The sequence below is a fragment of the Megascapheus bottae genome, chromosome 2 (assembly GCF_031878675.1).
Source record: "Megascapheus bottae isolate mThoBot1 chromosome 2, mThoBot2.hap1, whole genome shotgun sequence".
In the NCBI taxonomy this organism is placed as follows: Eukaryota; Metazoa; Chordata; class Mammalia; order Rodentia; family Geomyidae; genus Megascapheus; species Megascapheus bottae.
The window spans coordinates 52,952,932-52,962,107 of record NC_143510.1 but is presented as its reverse complement, the minus strand read 5'-3'; the positions used below and the strand labels follow the sequence as shown (position 1 = coordinate 52,962,107).

Below are 9,176 nucleotides of genomic sequence, written 5' to 3'. Positions count from 1 at the left end.
GGTTCCATCTAGTTTAGACAAGGACTCTAGGATTGGTGATATGGTTCAGTGATATATTCTCGGCCCAGTGTGTTCAAGCCTAGCAATACCAAAAAAGGAAGACAAACATGCAGAGACCCCAATTCTACTTTTGGGAGATCCCATTTAGCTCTTTTGATCTTTGGGCTTTCCCACTGGTCTCATTGCTGTGGATGTCAGGATTTGACAACTTCACAACAAGTCTATGAAGTCCTTGTTGCTGGGCTTTATAACCTTAAGTCAAAAGGCTTACAACACTGCTGTTTACCCACCACCCCTCTAACTATTAAAACTTCCAAATATTTTCCCCTTATGACCACCTAATATTTGTCCTTAAGGTAGCCTTACATCTTGAGAAAATGCCTCAGCGGCTTTTGGGGCACTAGAGTTCAGTCCTCTGATCTGTTAGCCAGACTCTGTAGATAATTAACCCGAAAGAAGGAACCGGGTCTGACTATTGTAGGGTTATGAGGATATACTGTGTGAGATGCTAAATTGGGAGCAAATATTGATCAGTGAAGCTTTGAAGTGATTGGCGAGAGGTAGTTGAGGTCAGTGTCTTCTTTCAGGCATTGCATACTTTCTCTTTCCTAAGAACTACCTATCTCAGTTCTAAGCCGGAGAAGCATTGGTTAGTAAGCACAAGTCTGGCTATCAGAAGACTTGGGAAGATGAAATAAAGGTTTTCATGGGTTTTTTTCCCTTACCTAAGTTATAAAATAAAATCTATCTAAATTTGGCTTAGATGGATACTGAGACCTCTGCACTTTGTTATTGCTACATGGGTAGATAAAATGATAGTAGACTTAGGGCTTGGGGTTTGTAAATAAGGTATCAGATCCTTGGGTCAGCTACTCTCTGGCCTTAGACTCAGAGAGGTTCAAAAAGTTCTGAGAGGGGCTGGGAGTTTGACCTAGTGGTACAGTGTTTGCCTAGCATGCATAAAGACCGGGGTTCGATTCCTTGGTACCACATACATAGATAAGCCAGAACTGGTGCAGTGGCTCAAGTGGTAGAGGACTAACCTTGAGGAAAGCCCAAGGACAGTGCTCAGGCCCTGAGTTCAGTCCCTAGGACTGGCAAAAAAAAAGTTCTGAGGTTTTGTTCCACACAGGAGTTAAAGATGAAGATTACTTTAGTATCCTGAGCCATTTTAGGGTCATGGGTTTCCAGAGAACACACCCCAGAGGATAACAGTATAGAAGATAGCCCAGTAGGACTAGAGGTCCAGACACCCTATCTATGAGAATGAATGAAATGACAAAAAGGGAGTGTGTGGCCGGAAGTTTGGCCTAGTGGTAGAGTGCTTGCCAAGCATGCATGAGGACCTGGGTTCGATTCCTTAGTACCACATACATAGGAAAAAGGCCAGAAGTGGTGTTGAGGCTCAAATGGTAGAGCTCTAGCCTTGAGAAAGTCCAAGGACAGTGCTCAGACCCTGAGCTCAAGCCCAGGACTGGCCAAAGCACAAAAAAAGGGAGTGTGCCTAATGCCTGATCTTTGTAAAGTATAGGTGTGTTGCTGCTCATGCTTGTGGCTAAGTGAGGGATGGGCTGCTTGGTATACACACCTGGAGTGACAGACCTAGGATACTTTCATACTAAGGCAGAATTTGGATGACTGAGGTTTTCTGGTAGCATTAAAGAATTTTCAGCTCACAAAGAGTACTCAATATTCAGGCCATTTTTTTGTTGCTTTTCTCCACATGCTGAGTCTTCTGGTATCTGTAATATCATGGCCTCTGCTGGCTTCATATGACCTCCACCAAGCAGTTAGCTCTGGTGTCATACACTTCTTTTTCATATGGCGTTTGTCACGCCATGGCCATGAAGTCATTGACCAAAGACATTCTTCAAGAAAGCATGCCAGAGCCTGTAATCCTAGCTACTCAGAAGACTGAGATCAGCGGGTCGCAGTTCAGAGCCAGCTCAGGTAGGAAAGTCCATGAGCTTCTTATCTCCAATTAGCCAGCGGAGCTGTGACTCAAGCATGCTAACCTTGAATAGAAAAGCTCAGGGACAGTGACCAGGACCTAAATTCAAGCTCCAGGACTAGGATCAGCATAAAGAGAAACAATGAAAAAGAGAGGAAAGAGGGGAGAGAGAGAGGGAGATGGAAGGGGTGAGAGAGAGGTAATTGCTATGAAGGTAGGAAGAACGGGCCCAGGCCCTGATCAGTTGTCATGACAGTTTATTAAGGAGTTGACCTTCAAATGTCGAGTCCTGGGGCTTTGTCTTTAGTATTCTCCGGAGAATTAACCCCAAACGTGTTAAGGGTGAAAGGAAAAGCCAAAGAAGGAAGTTAACTGAGTTCTCAGGCATAAACTTAGACACCTACAATCCCTCCCCCGCCCATTCTACCGTTAATTAGCCTAATCCGTGTAATCCAATCGTTCCGGCCGAAGCAGCCGTCAACGGCTCAGGTCCCGCCCCTCTTCCGGGATGGACCAATGACCGAGCCAGAAGCGAATCCCCCGAGCGGAGCGGGGCGGGTCTCAGGCCGGGGGCGGGCCTTCGCTGAGGACCCCGGGCCGGGCGCCGTCGTCGGTTTGTCTACCCGTCCCCTCGGTCGCCTCCTTTCAACCTTGTCCACGGGTTGGCGCGGTATCTGGTGCAGCCGCTGCGGCTCCATTCCTGCCGCAGCTCTCTCCCTTCCTCCCCAGCAGAACCCGGAATTCACCCGTCATGGCTTTACTCACTGCGGCCGCCCGGCTGTTGGGAGCCAAGGTGAGCTGCGAGAGGAGGGAGCGCGGCGTCCTGGGGTGGGGCCCGTCGCGACCGGAGGCCCTCGGCGTCCGAGTCTCCCTCCCACACCCGAGCGCACCCCTGCGCGCCTTAAAGGGGCCCTGCGCCTGGCTGCCCGCCAGCCCTGCCTGGGGCTCCCCAGGCCCATGTGCTGCGCCGCGCCGCTTTGAGCTGCAGGCTGCTGGGAGTGAATTGAACGGCAGGCCGCTGCAGTCTGGGGCGGGGTGAGGGTGCGGTGGGGTGGGGCAGGGGCCGACTCGCCGGTCAGTACGCTCGTCCACGGTGGGAGGGGGCGGGAATGCGTGTCCGGAGACGCCGGAGCCGGGACGGGAACGGTTGGTAGAGAAGGGAGGTGAGTCGTTCCGGTGGAGTTAGGGGAAAGAACTGTTTGGGGGAGGGGCAAAGGATGGGTTGAGCAGATGTGCTCACTCTGTCACTGGGCCTGAGCTGGAACGCTGGCTCATTTTGGCCCTGCGTTGTAGGGAAGGCTTTGTCAGTTCCTCAACTACTCGTTTCCACGAACCCAGCACTAGTATTGAAACCTTGAGTGACCGCACCAAGCCGTTGCAGTTTCTCGTAAAGAAGTGGGACGCCCAGCTCCTCTTTGTCCTTGGGACTCTTGTACTTTATTTATATAGGAGGAGCTTGGGTAGGGTGAGGCATTTCCGTGACACCTTCGGCTTCATTATCGCATGTGATTGGAGAAAGAACCTGAAAGGTGGTTCCCCGACCTGCAGGCCGACCAGTAAGTGAGGAGGTAGTAACGCCAAGGTCACATAGCCCATCTTATTATTTGGCTTGCCTAGGTTTTGCTGTTGATCTTGTTTCTTCTCCTCATGTGTATCCCAAGAATACCTTGGGGCCCTTTACTTGTCATGTGTTTCCTTTTAGATTCTAGGAATATCATTTCAGGTAATGATGCTTCCAACCTCAAATCACCAGTACTTTTGGCTTTGGATAACTTGGCTCTTTAAACAGAGAAACTGCTCTGCTGAAGAAGTCCTGGCCCTCTAATCTAAGCAGGGACAATCCCACAAGTGACCTTGACTTATTCAAACTGCTCACATTTTCTCTTCTGCAGACCCTGAATGATAAAAAAAACTTTAGAGTGGTTTTTGCTTGCTCTGATTGGCAGAAGATAAAGTGAAACCTGTAGGTTTTATCTTGAGGTTCTTCCAAGCACCCAGCTACAAAGTAGTGACTGCTCATTTGGGAGATACTTGACTTAGTTGGCTGGTGTTACTCCTGCTGTAGGGTAAGGAAACCTCTTGGGAAATAAAGCAGAGTTCTGGACAGTGTTTTGGCAGAATAGGGGCCACTATAATTAGTTCATTGCAGAGCTACTAACCCTGACCAGATAGACTAACCCCTACAGTGAATTTGATTTATCTCATAAACCCCTAAGGAATCTCAGAGTACTTTTGGGATGACATGACTACAGTAATGGTGTTATTATTTTTTTTTCCTTTCTTTCTTCATGGGGCTTGAACTCTGGGCCTGTGCAGTGTCCCTAAGCTCTTCAGCTCAAGGCTAGCACTCTACCACTTTGAGCCACAGCACCACTTCCAATGTTCTGGTGGTTAATTGGAGATGAGTCTCACTGACTGTAGTGCCAGGCTGGCTTTGAACCTCAATCCTCAGATCTCAACTTCTTGAGTAACTAGGATTACAGGCATGAGTCACTGGCGCCTGACTAGTGTTATCGTTTTTACTTTTACCTTAGGAGATTCTAGAAATCTATTAGGCTTTTGACCCTTGGAACTGGCAAAGCCCAACAAACTCAGGACTTGGTATTTCCTGAGAACTAAGCAGTTTGACCAGGAACTAAAAGTCCTTGCAGCAGATAAGCACTGGTCTCACCTTAATGAGCTTTCTAGATGAGCCTGCGGTTTCATTGATGGTTGTATTTGCTAATAGATTTTAACTTTTGATGTGAAAATAAGCTTTATAAAGAAGCAGAGTGGGCTGGGTACTATTGACTCACTAGCTACTCTGGAGGCTGAGATCTGAGGATCCTGGATCAAAGCCAGCCAAGGCAGAAAAGTTTGAAATACTCTTATCTCCAATTAATCACCAGAAAACCAGAAGTGGAGCTGTGGCTCAAAGTGATAGAGCACTAGCCTTGAATGAAAAAAGCTCAGGAGCCAGTGTCTAGGCCCTGAATTCAAGCCCCATGATCGACAACAACAACAACAAAAAAGAACAAACAAAAAAAGGCAAAGTAGGCTTCTGACCCAAGAACTATCCTCTGCCATTTTCAGTTTTGAGTCTTGGGGCTCGATTTGTGTGTGGGGTAGCTGTGTGTGTGTATATCTATCTGTCTGTGTATGTGTCAGTTGTGGACCCTGAACTCTGGGCTTGGATGCTGTTCCTGAACTCTAGCTCAAGGCTAGCACTCTACCACTTGAACCACAGCCCACTTCCGGTTTTCTGGTGGTGAATTGGAGATAAGAGTCTCACAGACTTTTGTGCCTGGGCTGGCTTTGAACCATGATCCTCAGATCTCAGCCTCTTGAGTAGCTAGGATGACAGACATGAGCCACCCGTGCCCAGCTTTCTTTTTTTGCTTTTTTTTTTTATCGAGATAAGGGTCTCAATATGTAGCCCAAACTGGCGTAGAACTCTTGATTCTCCTGTTTTATGTTACTAAATGATAATTACAGGCATTAACTACCATGACCATTCTAAAGGGAGTTCTGTGTGTACTACTAAGAATTGGTATTCCATGGGTGGGGACTATAGCTTAGTGGTAGAATGCTTGCCTAGCATGCACGAAGCCATGGGTTCAATTCCTCAGTATCACCTACACAGGAAAAGCCTAACATGGCACTGTGGCTCAAGTGGCAGAATGCTAACCTTGAACATAAAGTGTCCAAGGACAGTGCCCAGACCCTGAGTTCAGGCCCCAGTACTGGCAAAAAGAAAAGAAAAAAAAAAAAAGAAAGGAATTGTTCTAAACTAAGATGTTTGGAACTTTCAGAAAATCAATTCAGACATTTCCAGATTATTTTCTATACAAGGTCTTTAAATAAATACCATGATTACTTCACAACAAACTTAATAGCATTACATACCTCCTACAAGCCTTACTCTGAAACTGCTTTCCACAAGACAGGAGTTTGTTTTATCCTATCAAACAGGCTTAGCACCCAGAACTTTTTTTTTTTTTTTTTTTTTTTTGCCAGCCCTGAGGCTTGAGCACTGTCCTTGGGTTTTCTTACTTGAGCCACAGCATCACTTCCAGCTTTTTTCTATGTATGTGTTACCAAGGAATTGAACCCGGTCTTTGTGTATGCTAGGCAAACACTCTACCAATAGGCCAAACTGGCCCAGTACCCAGAACTCTTAAAGACAAGAGCTCAGATCATTGTGCATTCAGTTGAATACTGGCCTGTTACTCAAAGTAATGGCAATTTCTTGGCACTGGATAAACTAAAGATGAGAAGCATGGGGGAGCTTTTGCAATGCTAGTTGCTTCATGACTATATTTAATTCTGCCTAGTGACCTTCAGGTGGATAGTAGGTAAATGAACATGTAGGCATAAGGACATGTACAGAATGAGGGGAATAAAGCAGGTAGAGAAGGGAATGTTGGCATTCCTGATTCCTAGAAACCCACAGATGCAACCCACAGGAATCTAGACTTGGTGGATCTTAATAAAACCACATAGTAATTCCTCCTGCTTATGTCAGGATTGTATGAGGTAAGCGTTGAGTAGGAGCCAGACATGGTGGAACAAGCCTTGCAATCAAAACTATTCTGAAGGCATGAGAATTAAGAATTTGAGGTCAGCCTAGGTAAAGTTAGCCAGACTCTTTATCTTGAAAGCAAAGATAAAATGTAAAAAACCCTGGCATTGCTGTGCATCTGTAGCACATGGATCCTGCCTGTAATCCAAGCTACTCAGGATGCTGAGATCTAAGGATCTGAGGATAGAAGCCAGCCTGGGCAGGAAAGTCTGTGAAACTCTTAATCCACAGAAGTGGAGCTGTGGTTCATGTGGTAGGCCTTGAGCCAAAAAAAAAGGCCTTGAATGAAAAAGCTAAGGGACATCGTCCAGGCCTTTTGAGTTCAAGTCTCATTACCCCTCACCCTCTACCCATAAAGCCAAGCTGGAGATGGAATTCAAGTACTAAAGCACCAACTTTGAATAAGCAAGCCTAATAAAATTGCTAGGCCCTGAGTTCAAACCCCAGAATCAGCAAAAGAAAAAAAAAATGGTTGGAGATGTTTAGTTGGCAAAATATGTGCTTAGTGTACTTAAAGCCCTTGATTCAGTGCCCAGTAGACCTTTTTTTTTTAATCTTTTTTTTTGTTGTTTTCCTCTAATTTCATGTGTATAATCCTAGCTACTAAAGCATGAGGGCAAAAGGATTGAAGAGTGAGCACCAAAAAACAATGCTGGGAGATGTGGCCCTGGCAAGACTAAAGCCTTGAGTTTAAACCCCCCTTCACAAACCCACCCCTACCTACACCTACCCCATACCAACAAAAGCAAAAAATTGACTTCAGGGGAGGCAAGTGGCTCAAGTGGTAGAGTGTTGGCCTTGACCACAGAAGTTCAGGAACAGTGCCCAAGCCCAGAGTTCAAGCTTCAGGACCTGCACAGTCAATCCTCTTGAGAAGTAATTGTTCTATTGGGTAAGGTGGCAAACTTGGGAGGCTGAGGCAGAAAGATCATAAGTTAAGGTCAGTTTAGACTACAAGTGTAGAATCTATCTCAAAAATCAAGGGGTGTGGTGGCTCAGGCCTGTAATCCTAGCTACCCAGGAGGCTGAGATCTGAGGATCAAGGTTCAAAGCCAGCTGGGCACAAAAGGACCTGAGATTCTTTTTTTTTTGGCCAGTCCTGGGCTTGGGCTCAGGGCCTGAGCACTGTCCCTGGATTTTCTCAAGGCTAGGATTCTACCACTTGAGCCACAGCACCACTTCTGGCTTTTTGCTATCTATGTGGTACCGAGGAATCGAACCCGGGTCTTTGTGCATGGACCTGAGATTCTTATCTCCATTTAACCTCTAGAAAATGGGAAGTGGGGCTTGGCTCAAGAGTAGGGAGTTAGCCTTGAGGTGAAGAGCTCTGGGATAGTGCCCAGGCCTAGTTCAAGCCCTATGACCCCCCCAAAAAAATCAAGGCGTGGGGGCCGGGAGTATGGCCTAGTGCTAGAGTGCTTGCTTGCCTAGCATGCATGAAGCCCTGGGTATGTCTTCAGTATCACACACACACAGAAAGGGCTGGAAGTGGTACTGTGGCTCAAGTAGTAGAATGTTAGCCTTGAGAAAGCTCAAGGACAGTGCTCAGGCCCTGTGTCAAGCCCCAGGACTGGTGCTGGAAAAAAAAATTGTACTGAAATGAAAATTTAGGATTCTGCTTTTTTTTTTCAGTTTTGAATCTTGACTTCTGAGGCTTGAGTTGTATTTTTTGTATTTTTCTGAAAAATTAGTGAATCTTAGGCAAGAGACTTTGAAAGTGATGGGTGAAGTTATTAAGAAAATTTCTGTGAATATGAAGTCAAAATGTGAGATTTGAAGGAAACTCTGCCTAGTATATTAAGTGACCTGACTAAACATTGCAGTATCACCATTGTGAAATGCAGACATTAAATGACTTTAGTTCTCTGACCTGGTTCTGAAGAGAAAGAAACCTTTGTCCTAGGTGAGGTTTGGGGGAAGTTTTACTTATTTTTTTCTTGTTGTTTTATTGTCTTATATTAGAAACCTCTATAACACAAGATTTTCCCTACCAGTTATCCAGAAAAAATGTTATATATACATATTACCAGCACCTAGCTCAGAAAGTATTTTTGTTCCATCTGCTAAGCCTGTCCTGCCTTGGCACTATTACCTTTTGTTGATGCGGACAGTTGAACTGTTACTACCAGGATCTCCTCTCAAGTTTTTAATGTTGGAGCTCCTGATACGCCTTTGATGGAGAATCAAAGCAGGTTTATTTTGCCTGTTGCTGGGGCTCAGGTTTGTAATCCTAGCTACTCAAGAGGCTGAGATCTGAGGATAATAGTCTGAAGCCAGCCTGGGCAGAAAAGTCCATGAGACTCTTACCTCCAGTAAATGGTAGAGTGCTGCTAGCCTTGAGCACAAAAAGGCTCAGAGACAGTGCCTAGGTCCTGAGTTCAAGCTCCAGGCCCAGCTTTTAAAAAGGTGGGAAGGAAGATCTTTTCCTTTGTAGTAGAAGGAGGCTTTATGTGGACTAGACTTGGAGAAGTAAGAAAAATAACTATGTTTCTAAGCAGGTGCTTATCCATATAACATCCCAGAATTTGGAAAAAAAGAGAAGTTCATACTTGATAACTGATTTGTCCAATGTCCTAGTCTAGGAATACTCTTAAGAACTATAGTACTATAGGCAAGTCATTTGCAGAATCTTCAAAGACTATTAATTTTTATTTATTTATTTTT

General features: G+C 45.5%; 1 protein-coding gene across 2 annotated transcripts in view; it reads left to right on the top strand.

Annotated features, from left to right (window-relative positions):
• Positions 1–2,534: 2,534 nt before the first annotated feature.
• Cs (citrate synthase) overlaps positions 2,535–9,176 on the top strand; it is a 27,097-nt gene continuing 20,455 nt past the window's right edge. The window contains exon 1 of one of the 2 annotated variants that reach the window (XM_090327304.1): positions 2,535–2,744. In XM_090327304.1, coding sequence (XP_090183430.1) covers positions 2,703–2,744 — 42 coding nt within the window. In that variant the 5' untranslated portion in view covers positions 2,535–2,702. Of the gene's footprint in view, positions 2,745–3,076; positions 3,115–9,176 lie in introns of those variants that run through there. The other variant, XM_090327306.1, reaches the window with a different exon arrangement.